Below are 15,374 nucleotides of genomic sequence, written 5' to 3'. Positions count from 1 at the left end.
AAACTGACAAAGCTTCCCCCCTTTTGCTTTCCACCAGGAAGCTCAGAGGTAGAACTTCATGGTATATCTTAACCCCTAAAGCTTAGGGAGGACAAATGTTTTCACTTTTGAGTTCCAAAAGATTGATTGATAGTGCTGAGCTGAGAAATCTAAGGCCACAATAAGTGATGTAGGCCATTAAGTATGTCCAGAGAGCGCCTAGGCTGAGAAAATGGGATCGGTGATTGACTGGTGATGTCTGTCGAGGATGTAGCTATGTAGAGTGGTGTATATATGCTGTATGCATTTTCTACCTGATAGGCCACTGGGCTATTCATTTCACCCATACTTCCTCAAAGATACATTTTTCTTGTAATGTTTTATGATTTGGTTTTGGGTTCTTTGTTTTTTTTTTTTTTTTTTTTTTTTTTTTTTTTTGCGTTGCTTTTTAATTTGACAGAATCTCACTATGTAGCCCTGGCTGTCTTGGAACTTACTACTTGGACCAGGCTGGTTTCAAACTAGCAGAGATCCTCTTGCCTCTCCCAGTGCTGGGATTAAAGGTGAACCACTATGCCCAGCTTTATATTTTAATGTGACACTTTGCAGGGCAAAGAAGGTTATCAATGTCAATGGAAAAGGCTGGGCCAGCATTATTCAGAGATCCCCAGCCCCTGGAACATGGTAAATGGTCACTCCACGTCCCAAACAAGGCCCCACACTGCCTGGCTAAACCCTTGCAGAGAGAGAGAGAGAGAGAGAGAGAGAGAGAGAGAGAGAGAGAGAGAGAGAGAGAGAGAGAGACAGAGAGAGAGACAGAGAGAGACAGAGAGAGACAGAGACAGAGAGAGAGAGACAGAGAGAGAGAGACAGAGAGAGAGACAGAGAGAGACAGAGACAGACAGACACACACACAGGAGAGAGAGAGAGAGAGAGAGAGGGGGGGGGGACGGACGGACAGACAGACAGACAGACAGACAGACAGACAGAGAGACACAGAGACAAAGACAGAGACAGAAACAGAGACAGAGAGAGATATGAACCCTAGTGGTTGAAGCACTCAGGGAACCAAGGCTTCCTGGGACCTTAGCCAAGCCAGGGTGCCCCAGGGGTTCTGGCAGGTTCAGAAAGTCTCTTAACCCTCTCAGTCCCAGGACCAGGCTCTTTGGCTGAATCCTGCTCACTCTTCTCTTTGGCTCACACCATGGCTCAGTCTCACCAGATCCTGTTAGTTTAAGTCAACTCAAGACCCACTTCCTGGCTCGCAAATTCCTTGTCACCTCCAGCTTTGAAGATACACCCTTACTCCTTCTTGAGCCCAGGAGTTTGCATTGTCCTAAATGGCCCCACTGGCTGAGAACCCCAGACTTGGGGCAGGCCTTGTGCCCATGGTAACAGGAACCTTTGGTTCCTTAAGCTCCTAAAATGGGGTAGCAGCGCCCCCTGGTGGGTACTGCTGAAGCATTCCCCCACCCTCCGCTACAACCTAGAGAGTAGCTCACTAGGAGGCAAGTCCCTCCCCTGGAGCCTACCCTTCCCAGCCCACAGGTGAACCGGAGAAGTGCCCACCTGGTCGTCCCTCCCACCTTGCATCTGCTCCTGTGTGAAGGCTTCATCATGCCTCTTGTCCTCCGAGTGTGTCCAGGCTGAGTGCTGAGTCTGTGCAGGACGGTCCATTTCAAAAGACCCCGAGTATGCACATCCTATTTGCCTTGCTTACCATGTTCCAGAATGAAGCCACGCTGTACTGTGGCTTCCTGACTTTGTACAGTCCATTTCCAAACACCTGTACCCGGATCTCTGAGGAGGACCAGTGTGGGCGAACTGGCATCAGTTCTAACACAGGAACCACACGTCATGCTTTCAGGCTCATCCCCATGTCTCCCTCCCGTTAGCCTCACATCCTCTTCATCCCATAGGTCAGAAAACCACATCCTCAGGCTAAATTGTTATAAACCCTCCTTTAATAGTTGATTTCAGAGATGAGCATATGAACCACTCCCTCCCCCTCCCCCGCAAGGCACAGCCTCACCCACCCTTAGCCCATGGGATAGGGGACAGCTGCCAAGAACACCAGTCCAGATCCTTTTGTCCACCGACAACTCAGGGTCCTGTGCCAGACCTGCAGGACCCACGTCCCTAAGCAATAGGGTCCATGGTCCCTCAGTAAGGAAAAGCTCACTAGAGGCTGCTTGGGGCAGTCCCCCAACCCCTGCTGAGCTGAGCTTGGGAAGGTTATTTCAAGTGTGGGGAAGGACTGACTCCCCACTCGTCTCCCACAGAAACATGGGAAACCCACAAAGAAAGTGTCACAGTGGAAGTAACCCACTAACCTTTCCTGTGGTCTGTCCCTGGGCAGCCATGGGTGCCACAACCACCCTTCCTGCTTTTTTTTTTTTTTAATACACTATGACTTTAGGGTAGGCACCCAGTCATCCTGTGTACATCAAAACTGGGAGTCATTTTAAGCTGTTAAAAGACCCCAGGCAATAGTAGGAAGAGCTACAGAACAGCCAGGGCCCCATATTGGCAGCACAGAGGCATGGAGAAGAGCCCAGGTCCAGAAAGTTCCTAGTATAACCTGCCCAGGATGGGCCAGAGGCCTTAGTGACAGGTGGAGCACAGGCCATGGGGTAAAGAGCCAGAAAGGCTCATAGGAGGCTGACGATGGAGAGACACAGGACAGTGGGGATGTCAGTAGCCTCAATACTTGGGGACCTTGCTGTAGTCTTCAGAATGAATGTGCCGGCACAAACAGATGGACAGGAGCAACCCGAGCAGCTGTTAAGGACAGATGAAAGTCACAATGACCAAGTGGCCCAAGTCTCAGAATCCCACCATCCAGCTCCACCCTGAGGCAGACAGGCTGCTGAAGGAGGCTCTGGGAGGGCCAGTGCCCTATCTGAAGTCACACAGGCAGGTGGGATGAAGTCAGGGCACCTCTAGAAGCCCGCGGATCACTCACTTCACGGGGTAACAGTAATTCAGGGACAATGGGTTGTGGAGGTGGGGGTGGGGTGGGGGTGGGGTAGGAGTATGTGAAGCAAAGCCCAGGGGAAAGCTGAAGGAGAGGGAAGGGACAGACCTCAATGACAGCAACACCGACACACACTCCCAGGAGGATGCCAAGGTTCTCCTCCAGCCACGCCTGCACCTTCTTCATGCACCCCTGTGGAAAGACATCACATCAGCCCCCACCACGCGCAGGTGCAGGGGGCCTGCCCATGGGCTCCCTGTTCTGTGAGCAGACCCCCCTGGTGCCCTTGTGATGACGGTGTGAGCAAATGATTGGAAGGAAGGGAGTAACGAGGGAAGAAGGCCTGAGGGACAGCCTGGGCAAGGCCAGAGACTGGTACACCTGTGCCTCTCAAGAGGCAAGAGTCCAGCTCTGGGCTGCCAGCCCTGTGCACGCACCTCCGAGTACACAGGCCACTCTTCAGGGAGGTTCTCGCCCTGGGTGCTGTTGCCATTGACCTCACAGAAACCCTTCTTCACAATGAGCCGGTTGTCCTCTTCCTTCATGATCTCACAGGAGCAGGGGTAGGTGGCCACGGTAAAGTTCCTGATCTCGGCGTTCTCTGTCCAGTTGTAGGGGCTTTCCCAGCCACAGCACTTGACCTGTGCAGGGGCCGGGGGAGGACAGGCTGCTTGAGTGGCCATTCAGCCCCCCTCCCAAGCAGCCCACCTCCAGGTGGAGACTCAGACTGGCCACCTCTGTGCCCCCTGGGGTGGTGAAGATGCACAGCACCCGTGGGCTGAACTTTGGTGCTGTGCATCGGGAGGGACTTCAAGAGGCTTTTTTCAAGAAAACAGCCAAACTACAAAGGCAGCCCAGAGCCAGAATTGGAAGCAGTTAGCATATGCATAGCGAGTGGAGGAGTGGAGCTCAAGTGAAAGAGCGGTCAGCACAGGTGTGTGGGACGGGAGGCTGGCAGGTGGCAAAGGCTGAGCATGGGGGTCTGGGGTCAGGGGCTTGGGTTCAAAGCCCAGTTTTGCCACTTCAAGCTGAGATGAGGGTTCCCCAAAGGAAGAATTGGAACTAAGGTCCCTAATGGGGTGGAGCAGACAGTGTTCCCAGATGAATCCAGAGAGCCCAGTGACAGCCCGGGCAAGGCCAGGGCTACCTGCCAGCAGCTGAGGTCTGGTGTGGCTTCCTGGTCACCAAAGTGAAAAAAGGAGACAGGATCACTTCTGTTGTCTCAAGGGACAAAATGCTCCATCTGGAGGGCGGAAAGCCTTTCTGGGATGGAAGCTAAAGCTGCTCTCCCTGGGTCCCTTAGATAATCACAGCGGGGGACTGGGGGTTGTTTGGACTAAGTGTCCTCTGGGCCATCTCCTATGTCTAAGCTCAGCAGAAGGGGGCGCTCCAAGCATGTGCGGAGAAGCTGAGCTCCAGCCTGTTCCCCAGCTGTCAAGAGAGGCTGGAGCCTCCAGGGCTGGGTGCCACGGTCTCTGCCCCAGTGAGCAGACAGAGGCAGGCCTCACTTGTTCTGTGACACTGGGAAGGGACCACCTTTCTAGGGCCAGCAAACAAGAGTCTGTGCTGTGGGCCCAGGAGCTGTCTCCAAAGTTGTGCTTGAGGGCCGGGAGCACCCATGGCCTGTCCCCAAGGGTAACACAGCCACACAACCTCAGACACCAGACTTCAGTTGTGCCATCGTGTCTTGCCACCAGCTGTCCTCACCTGTGCCTGCACGTAGTCCCAGGCTTCCTGCTGCATGTTCTCCTCATGGCTGCTGTTGGTATTGACTTTGTAGTTCCTAATGATGTCCATCACCACGTTGCCCATCCCCTGCTTCAGCTGCAGAGGAAGTACCAGGGTCAGACTGGACTTGAACCTGGGTCTCACAGCTATGCACGTTAACACACCGCCTCTCCCACCACAGCAATCCCAGGGCCACATCGTTTTTGCCCAGGTCCTCCCAGCCCCTGTTCCCTGTTCTTTCACCTTGTGCTTCCTTACACAAGGCCTCTTGCTGTCTGTGCTGTTTGCTGTTCCCTCTGCTCAGAATGCTGTGCCCCTGGATATGAGCAAGGTTGGCTCCTCTGTCAAACATCATTTCCTCAAAGGCCCCAGGGCTGCTCCACAGAACACTCTGCCCCTCTGTCACCCTTCCCTGGCCTCTCTTGTCCTGAAGAGTTAACCGCTAGCACCAAGTGTTCATCTGCTGTTTGGGCTTAGAGGCTATTTTCTCAGCTGGTGGAGTGTCAGGTTGCGGGCACAGTCTGGGTGCTGGCTACAGAGCCCCAACAGCTGGAATGAAGCAGGGTGCAGCTAGGTGTGTGGGTCCAGATAATAAACGCCCTTTCCCTGTGGTAATCTTCACAGAAGCTAGGCTGAAGGCCAATCTCCTAGAGAGAGCAAAAATAAGAGGCAGCACATGTCCTATTTCTTGCTTTTGTGGTACGGGCTGTAGCCTCTCAGGAAAGCCCTAAGACCACAGGCAGCAGGCAGCAGAGGGCCACCAACCAGAAGCCTGCCTCAGCCTCAGCCATGCGACCAAGCTGTCCTCCCCTCCCCATAACTGTTAGAGGGGTAGGGTGCAGATCTGCAGGGCCCTCCATGGCAGCCCTCTCTGGGACTTCACTGTTCATATTCTGACTAGTGGTCCCCATCCAGCTGGGGGAATCCCCTGGTACCTGGTGTGAGGAAGCCCACAGGTGTGAGGCGGGGGTGGGGGAGTGGAGCTTCAGAGAACAGAGACCACGGCCTCACAGCTTCTTATCAACAGCCAGCTGAGAGCAGCAAGGGTGGAAACAAGACCTTCAAGAACCCCGTGGGCAGTTCCTGCAGGCTTCCCTAACACTCAGCTGGGACACGCTGGCTACTGTCACCTGCTTACCCTTGAGGGATCCAGAAATATCACTGTGCGGAGGTAGACCACATGCGTGTCTCTCTTCCCGACATGTGAGTGCCGCATCCAGGATGCCCACCTCCTCCCAGCTGGGCACTCCTAGCTACTTACTTTCCTGCTCAGCCTGGGGAACCAGCCCAGGGATGTTGGCATTCCTAGCTCCCAATAAGGCTCCTAGCATAATCTTCAAGAAACCTCATGGGCTGGGGATGTGGCCCAGTCAATACAGAACTTGCCTAAGTCGAGCTGGAGTCAAATCCCCAGCACTGCATACACTGGGCACAGTGGCCCACTCCTGTAAGCTGGCACCCCAGAACTCAAGAGGGTGCCAGGAGGGTGACAAGCTCAAAGTCATCTTTGCCTATATATAGCCACTTTGAGACCAGTCTAGACTGAGACCCTGACTTAAAAACAAATAAAGAAACAAACAACAACAGGAAAAGAAAGAGAAAACAACTCTTTCCAGTGTACAGCTAAACGGTGGCTTATTTTTATAGAATGTGCTTACTGAATTATCTCAACTCACCCTCCCACCTGACCCGTGGCCCAGGAGCCGGCCCTGTTTCCTCACCACAGGCCCAGAGAGGCTTGTGAACATAGCCAGGTCACAACCACATACAAGAACTAAAGTTTGGACTTGTGCTTCTTCGCTCCCCTCCACCTGCAAAGCTCCCTCTGTATTCAACCACATGCCAATCAATCAGAAGACTTTTAACTGGGGCCAGAAAAGCTCCTGCAGTTGGTGCACCCCACAACTGGGATGTTTGCCTGCATGTTTTGGGTCCAGGTGCCCTGATCATGTGGGCCCAGCTTCTAGTCCCTAGTAAGCAGATAATCCCCCGGCCTTGACAACCCACCTCCCAGCCATTGCTGTATCTTTCCTTGTATTAGGTCCCCCTTTCTGTGGCCACAGGGCTCTGTATTTTCCCAGTGTGGTTGCCATGGCAGCCGGACTTCCCTACTTCCTCCACAACCCTGTCACAGACACCAAAAGGTGACAGAGGCCCTAGGTGATTTCCACCGGAGTGGGTGATTTCCATGGAAATCACTCACCATCCTGTAGTCCAGGATGTGGCTGGCACAGCCGGAGTCAGAGTTGCCAGCTGCCACCTGGTGCTGTACAGCCATGCGTGTGGGCCTCTTGTGTTAGTGGAGGGGTTCCCTGGGGGACAAACCACCCGAGGGGACAGACCAACAGAGGAGTGGAGCCAGCACCAGGAAGGGAGTGAGTTCTGTCAGAGCTTTGGAGACTGAGATTCATGGCTAATTAAAGGTCTCTTATTCCCTTTGGTCAGTCCCTGGGATGGTGTTACCCCACCATGCTCCCCAACTTGCCACACTATTCCTCCTAATGAGACCACAAAGGGCAATGTCCCTAGCTCATGTCTTCCCAGGGCATCAGACCCACCACAGGCTATCTGAGAGTCAGAGCCTGTTTGACTTCACAGGTCCCCCCACTTAGTAGGAGAGCAAGCCTCCTGGTCACAGAGACAGCTGGCAGCAGACCCTACATCCCAGATCTGTGCAGCTCCCAGACCCAGGAGGCCTCTACATGGTCAGCCCCCACCTCACCAGACTCTCACTCAAGGCTGCACTGTTAATTTCCCAAGTAGAGTGCTGCTTCAGAGTCTGACTTGCGGAGGAACTTTAAGTACAGCACAGAACCCAACTTAAGACTCTTCCCTGTGCCTTCCTGACCTCTGCTTACTGTATTTTTCGGACTATAAGACACACCTGACCATAAGATGCACCCAGTTTTTAGAGCAGTTTAAAAAAAAAAAAAACAGTAAAAACAGCAATTTGACTATAAGGCACACCTTAATCGCCCCCCCCCCACCACCACCACCACCACTACCCTGACAGACACACTTTTGGGCAGAAAAGTGCATCTTATGGTCTGAAAAATATGGTCAATGCTTCCTGTCAAGAGGAGCACAGAACCCCGACAGAAGCATGCCACCGGGCAGGGGTCTCTCAACGCAAGCAGCTCACCGCAGTTCATAGTCTCACTGGTCTTGGTCCCTGTAAGTCCTAGATTGGACTACACAGGACTGATTTAGTCCTACTCTGGGCCAACGATCACTGAGTAGCTGGCTGCAGCTGCAGTGTCAGAGCACACTCCTGACACAGACCTCCAGCAGCCTGAAGCATCACTCCACAGAAGAGGGAGCTGGGACAGAAAGAGACCGAGAGACTTGCTTGCCCAGGGTCTCAGAATCAGTTCTGAGTAGACCCTTGAGAAAGGGCTGGGCATCTTCTAGAAGGCCTCTTCCTCTGCCCCAGAAACCCTGTCCTACCACCTCCCCAAACTGTGCCCGTCTGCAGAAATAAACATCACCAAGGGATATTTAGTCTCCTGTTGTGATTAACAATGTGCCTGGAGGAAAAATTATGCTCCTTCCAACTCAGGGGTGCAGGGGCAGAACCTCTTCCAATGCAGGGATCCTCTGTTCTGTGCAGGAAGGAGTGAGGTGTGGAGCCTGAGGTGGTCAGGTGGCAGAGGAAGGGCTGTGGAGCACACAGCACTGGAAAGAGCTAAGGCTTGACTCTTTAGGCAGTCATGATCCAGGGATAGAGGTAGATTCAGAAGCTGGGTTTCTGGGCTTCTACCACAGATGGGGGAGGGGACACACAGCAGACAGAAAGACCCTAGGAAAGTCACTCTGAGGCTCCTGAGTGTATAATTATGGCCAAAGTCACCTTGGCTCTTGCGAACCTCTGTTTCATTGAATGGAAAGTATTTGTACATCTAAAACAAGTTATGTTCAAGCTTGGTCCCTGACATGGAGTTGATGACCACCCAGAGAATGCTGTTGTCATCACCACAAAATGGTGGTTCCATTAGAGGTGTGGTGGGGGTGGCTCAGACACCCTGCCGAGGCCACCAGCTTCCTACCTAGCAGCATTGCAATGTACCCTGACTGAGTCCCAGAAAAGCCACACACGGGAGAAATGAGTACCTGACCCTACACGCTGCTGGGGAAGGAGTTTCCACCCCTAACCACAGGCTTCCTGCCTGACATCCAGAAGGGCTTCCTTTCATCTAGTGACTCCACCATTTCCTCTTTTGTTGTGGCCACCTGAAGGCTCAGGCTCAGGCTCAGGTCAGCCCTCAGCTGCTATGGTTCAGAAACAGCAGCTCCGCTCTTGGCACAGGCTCTCTTTGCTCTCATTTTGATTACAGTCCTGCTATGCCCATGCCGGGAGTCCTATGCCCACACTGAGATCCCTATGCCCACACCAGGAGCCCTATGTAAGTCCTATGCCCATGCCTGGAGTCCTATGCCCAGGCTGGGAGCCAGCCCAGCTCTCCTGGAGAACAGCCTGGGTGTGGATTATAAACCAAAGCAGACTGACATAAGGAACCACTATGGAGAATATTTTATCTGCATAATCACTAAACCAGGAAGCCTGGGTTCCCTCCCATCCTGTCTCTGTCACTCACTAGCTTTGTGAACATTGGCTAAGTTGATAAGCCTCTCTGTGTTTCAGTGCCCACATCTGAAAATGAAATTTCTCCCCTTTCTGATCTCCTGCATGGTTTCAGGAAATGACCAAACTCAGTGTGAGAGGAGCCCAGCACCAGGCTCCTTCTCAGGTCTATGAAGAAATCGAAGAGCTGGTTGATGTTGTACCAATGTTCTCAGCTTCCAAGGGGGAACTACAGCTACACAGGAAGCCCTTGCCCTGTGCTGCATGGCAGGATAGAAAGGAGGCCCCAGGACCCAGCTGGGCCCCACTGGGGCCTCTGAAGAGAGTTGGGGAGCCTGGGCCTCCTGACTCTTCCACCGGTAGGTTGGAGGCCTGAGTATGACCTTGCCTCTCACATGCCCCGGGTGGTGACTAGCGATGACATGGGTGTAACCGGATCAGCACTGAGTTTGGCCTGTGGCTTTTGTGGACTCAGCAAAGAGACACTGGGGTCCAGGTGACTGTGACCAATATTCTCCCTCAGCATTCACTTCTCTAGACATGGCAGCGCATGCCTTTAAATCCCAGCAGTCAGGAGGCAGGGGCAGAGGCAGATGGATTTCTGAGTTCTGGGCCAGCCTGGGCTACTGTCTCTCCACCTTGCTTCTTCACCAATTGACATGGAACGTGCCCTGAAGGGCTGCTGTCTAGAGCTCATGTGTGTGAAGCATCTAGATGGTGCCAATACATACAGCAGGTGCCCAGACTGAGCACTGGGCAGCCATGATTCTCAACAGCCATGAATGCTTCATCTAAACTTTCTCAGGGGCCTTTGTGACCCAGTGTAGGGAAGCTGCGTGAGAAAAGCGATGGTCCTGGCTAGCCCTGTCCTCTGTTCTTCTGGACACAGCAGTACAGATGCTGTGCCTGGTGCTGTGGCAGCCACCCTGTGACCATGAGGTGTCATGCTATAGAAAATCCATCAAGAGGGAAGGCGGACCAGTTTCTGAGCTTCTAAAGGAGTCAGCGGCAAACATCCTTTTAATTACAAGTGCCACCAAGGAGCCTCTCAGGGGCAGAGGGCTAACCCTAGCACCCCCAGTAGAAAAGACAGGCCTGCCTAGCCACTCTCACAGCCTTGGTCACCTTAAAGTGGTACAGTGTCCTTGTGCAAGGGGATGCCCCTGATCTATCTTCTGGGCTGTCTGTGACAACTGAATCGCTTCCTGTCTGCTCCAAGGTATCTATCTCATGGGACCTCACCAGGCAGAAGTAGGAAGAAGGGTGCTCACCTTGCCAGAGTTGAAGTAGAAAAAGGTCCCAGCAGTCACCTGTGCAATGAGGATCAGCAGAAGGAAGACAAAGTACTGGGGACAAAGAGGTACAATATCAACTACAGGCCCAGAGGTGTCTGCCCCGCCCCATCCCAGGAAGAACTCCTCACCCAGGGATCTGGACCAGCACAGCGCAGGGCCCTGACTCACCAGTCCCAGCAGGCAGCGGACCTCATTGACAGCACCAATACAGCCCAGGAAGCCCATGATCATAGTGAAGGCGCCCACACCGATGAAGACATATGCTGCCACCTGCATTGAGCTGAAGGAGGTTTCTGAAGGAGAGGGGCATCCACTGAGTGAGCCAGGAACCACAGGACAAAGACAGCCTGAGTCTAGGGCTATTGCCTGACTCCCTGGAGCTGGGGTGGGGGCAGCCCCGTGCCTACTCTCCCCTGGTCCTGGGTACAGCCACACTCCACTCCCACCCAGCCCAGGGCCTCTTTTCTTCCTTTTGTTCTCTACACCTCATACCTGATTCGCCCCCCTCCCCCAAAACCCTGAGACTGAATGCAGGAGAGTGGGGCTGGGGGTTATATTTCCTAGGGGGCCCTGCATGCCAGGCCTGACATTTGAGGGAGGCTGTGGGTTAAGAGACAGATGACAGAGGTTCTGTAGAGGGAGGCCCCTGAAGACCTGCAGGTGCTCTCTCTGGCCAGAACATGGGGCAGGAGGAGGCTAGAGGGTGGGAAAACCTCAGCTGGCTTAGGGGTCTGGCATGCTTTGTGGGTAGCAGAAAACACAGCCCGTGCAAAGGGGAGGGAGGAGGATTTGGCACAGATGGGAGGCTGGGCCTGTGGAGGAAGGGGACCCACCAGGGGATGGCACTAGGGGGCTGGGCAGATCTCTTCAGGGAAGGTGAGGTCTGTGGTCAGTGGTAATGGGAAAGAAACTCTTGTGCTTTGTTTTTATTGAGATGGAGTTTCTCTATGTAGCCCTGGCTGTCCTGGAACTCACCATATATAACAGGGGTGCTCTAACTCAGAGATCAGCCTGCCTCTCTACTAGGATTAAAGGCATGCCACCATGCATAGCACAGCAGGGAACTCTTTGTTTTGTTTTCTGTTTGAGACAAGGTCTTACTACAGCCTAGGCTAGCTTAACCTCCTGATCAGTGCTCCTCTGAATGCTGCCATGCCACCATGTCCAGCTAGTGGAACCTCTCAGAGACTTGGATTCTTATAGGGCCTTGGGGCCAAGCTCTGCTGAAGGGGAAAAAGCCAAGGCCTCATGTAGTCTCCCAGGGATGAAGCACAGCCAGGGCCAACCCAGGCCTTCCAGCAGGGGTGACATAGGCCTGCTTGGTCATTCTTGCTACTTGCTCACCAAGGTGGTGGCAGTGGGGTGGGCAGTGTCCTTGGAAATAAATACAGCTGGGAAGTGAGTGTCTGGAAGCTCTGTGATCTTAGATCATGCTCAGGAACTCGGAAAGACCCAGGCCCACCCTCCTTGCTGCCAGGGTCCCAGGTCAGGCTTCTTTCTAAGTCCACTCAGAGCCTCCAAGAAGCTTAGGAAAGTGTCTTGGGGTGAGTGGGGACTCTTGGGGTTGAGTTCTTCCCACTGGCCTCACATTCTGGGGATTAAAGAGATGGGGGGGAGGCCAGCAGCTTCCCGGTCTGGATTCCAGAAGACAGACTGGATGGGACAAGAAGGTACACCAGCCTGGAGCAAGGCCCTTGGACTAAAGCCTTCTGTACACACCAGCACTGTCTGGATTCGCATCCAGGTCTCCCTAGCTCTCCTGCGGCTCACGGAGGTGGAGGTACAGGGAGCTGGCTCTGTGAGCCCCCAAAACATGTTCCCACTCAGCCTCAATCTTTCTGAATCTGCAATTGACCAGTGCCTATTTTAGGGTGGCCCCTGCCCTGTGCACAGCAGGAGTGTGTCTGACTCAGCCAGCAGAGGACCAGGGAGGTAGAGCACAGGCCATACAAACTGAAGGGACTGGGCACTCAGTCAGGTGACCAAGTTCTACCAGTATGCCACGACTTGTGGCAAGCCACTTCCTCCTTCTTCCTCTGCAAAGTGGGACTTAGTGCAGGGCCTCACAGTCAGTAGGTTTCAACTGTGTTACACAAGTCACTCAGAGCTCTCATATAAGTTTCACACAGAAATGAGAGATCCTTTCTGGTGTGTTTGTTTGAGACAGGGTCTTGTATAGCTTGGGCTGGCCTTGAACTTTCTCTGTAGCAGAGGATGGTCTTGAACTTCTGATCCTCTGCCTCTAGCTCCCAAGTGCTGGGATTACAGGAGTGTGATCTCCATGCCCCATGTAGAAATGAGAAACTGTGGTTTTAGTCTCAGTGGTATACTGCTATCATCCATGTTTTTATAGGCGAAGCAACACAGAGGGGTAAAGTAACTTATGAGGACCACGCAGCTGGCACACAGCAGCTCTGTGATGACTGATTCTACTCCTCCACCCCAACTCCTTGATCCTTAATTATCCTGCCTACTTTCTCTTCTGAAGATCCCACCTTGAAGAACACAGCAGTCACATGATGAAAAGGCCAGGACCTGGGCTCCTATCCCCCCTCCCTTACCTCTTATCATGTGCCCTCAGGCAGGCTGCTCTGCCTCCTGTGCTTGGAACTTTCTCCTCTGTAAAAGGAGATGATGGGGCAAGAGTGGAGCCCAGTACAGGGACTCACAGCAGGGAGGTGCCTAGGTAAGGGCAGTGATGTCATTCAGCAAGCCAGGAGCCCTGGGTTCCATTCTGATCCTCCCTTGCAAACAGGGCCTCCACCAGCCTCAGTTTCCCCAACTGCCTGGGCTTTTTGATCAGGGTTCATTTTCTTTTTTTAATGATTGAATTAACTTATTCAGATTACATCTCAATTGTTATCCCCTCACATGTAGCCTCCTGTTCCTCCCTCCCTCCCGCTTTCACCCTATTCCCCTTCCCTAGGTCTATGACTGAGGGGACCTCTTCTCCCTCTATATGGTCATAGGCTATCAAGTGGAGTTTTGCATTGCTCTTTTGGAATACTGTTTCACACTATAGCCCCTGCTGACCTAGATATCCCAGCAGTCCACCTGCTGCAGCTTCAGTGCTTCAGGACCCTGGCTGCCCAGGAGCCCCAAGAGGTTGCTGTAAAGGCAGAATACTGTAGGTGGGTGTGTGCTGGGTGTGACCTGGGTCTGGAATTTACAGAGCTGTGGAGAGTCAGAAGCTTTTAAAGCTTGATCGCACAGGGCAGGGTACAGGCAGGAATGAGGTGGCCAGCACACTTTGCACCCTGGCACAGTGCCTGCTGGGTGTGGGCTGGACCCATTAAGCTAGAACCAGGTCTAAGGAAAGCTTGTCCCTGTGGGAGGGCACTGGAGTCTGGGAGTGGGCAGAGAAAACCCATCCAAGCCTAACCCAGACAGTGAGAGCTCACAACAGGATCATCCTGCTTTCTACCTCCTGGGGCAAGGCCTGGCCCTGGGGCCCTGGACAACAGGTGTAGACCTTCCTCTCTCTGTGTCCCAGCCAGGTTCTGTCTTGTCTAAATCAAGCAGCTGTCAGAATGGCCGGAGTCCAACCCAGCTGCTTGGGACAGCTGCTGGAAGTCAAGAGAGCCAGGGCCTGCCACTCACTGTGGACTGGCTGGCACAGAGTGCTCCTGGCATGCTACACCCCTCCCCACCCAGAACTGGGACGGGCCAACACAGCCAGTGTGAGGTCCTCCACAGGAAGGAGGCAGGCAGGTTAGGTACTGTGTCCTCTGTCAGCGCATGCTGGAAACCTCTACTTCTGAAGAACAGAAGGGGCCTTGCAGAGGCCCACTGCACCGTGTGCTGCATTCAGGACCAGAGCTCGTGCAGTTGGGTCTTGCAAATCACCATTCAGAACTTCAGCCAGGTCCAAATGGCTCTGCTCCTTCCTTAGTACAATTGGAATAGAACAGGGCTATCGGGGTTAGGCCCCCTATGCATCTGACTGTCTGTCACTCCTGGCTCTTTCCTATGGCTCTCTGAACCAGCATTTAGCTGAGCAGCCAGGACAGAGGGTGTGAGAGGCTTTTTCTGAGGGTGAAGAGAATGAGTCCCTCCACCCCCAACCCAGTCACCCGGGGATCTGTAGACAATGGTGCCTTTGTCTGTGAGCAGGAATGTGTCCTGAAACCCTGGCAAGGGCCCCCTGTGCCACAGTCAGCAACAGGAGCTGGCCGTGTCCCTGGGGGCAGCTGTGTCCATATGTATATCTGTCCCCCTCAAGAGCAGGTTGTCTGTGGGGCAGGGGGGTGCCTTACGTAGGACAGAAATGAAGCTCTTCTTGTCTGCAACGATCCACACCCCAAAGCCCAGGATCACGGCACCCAGGATCTGCAAGGAGAAGGACAGTCAGTGAAAGCCTAGAACAGGTGAGTCAGAAAGCTGCCCCTGAGCCCCAACCAAGGGAGAAAAGGGTAGGAGGACACATAGGTGATACCTCCATCCTGAGAATGTCCAGGGAATCCCCTTTGCCATACACACACACATACATGAACACACATGCATGCATACTTAAATATACATACTAACACACACATACATACTCACACACACACAGGCACACCCACTAACACACATGTGCACACATATACAGTCACAGATACACACTCACATACATGTACGTACAAACACTTGTATGCATACATGCTCACACAGAGGTACTCACACACGCACTCACAAACACATACATATGCCCTCTCATACACTCACATTAACACACACGCACACACAGACACACAGACACACACAGCCACACACACACACACATGTGCATATTTGCACACATACACATATATATGCATGCATACACTCACTG

The 15,374-nt window shown here is 53.2% G+C and overlaps 1 protein-coding gene across 3 annotated transcripts in view; it reads right to left on the bottom strand.

The window, feature by feature from the left end:
• Window positions 1-1,921: 1,921 nt before the first annotated feature.
• Window positions 1,922-15,374, bottom strand: part of CD82 (CD82 molecule) — a 43,328-nt gene continuing 29,875 nt past the window's right edge. For all 3 annotated transcript variants that reach the window (XM_084775614.1, XM_084775616.1, XM_084775615.1), the window contains 7 exons: window positions 14,818-14,890; window positions 10,730-10,854; window positions 10,538-10,612; window positions 4,664-4,780; window positions 3,394-3,597; window positions 3,065-3,148; window positions 1,922-2,760 (listed from right to left, as the gene is read on the bottom strand). In XM_084775614.1, coding sequence (XP_084631740.1) covers window positions 2,683-2,760; window positions 3,065-3,148; window positions 3,394-3,597; window positions 4,664-4,780; window positions 10,538-10,612; window positions 10,730-10,854; window positions 14,818-14,890 — 756 coding nt within the window. In that variant the 3' untranslated portion in view covers window positions 1,922-2,682. The remainder of the gene's footprint in view (window positions 2,761-3,064; window positions 3,149-3,393; window positions 3,598-4,663; window positions 4,781-10,537; window positions 10,613-10,729; window positions 10,855-14,817; window positions 14,891-15,374) is intronic.

This window comes from Acomys minous (assembly GCF_964271855.1).
Source record: "Acomys minous genome assembly, chromosome: 3".
In the NCBI taxonomy this organism is placed as follows: domain Eukaryota; kingdom Metazoa; phylum Chordata; class Mammalia; order Rodentia; family Muridae; genus Acomys; species Acomys minous.
The sequence above is the reverse complement of the archived record's forward strand: the minus strand, read 5'-3'. Positions and strand labels throughout refer to the sequence as shown.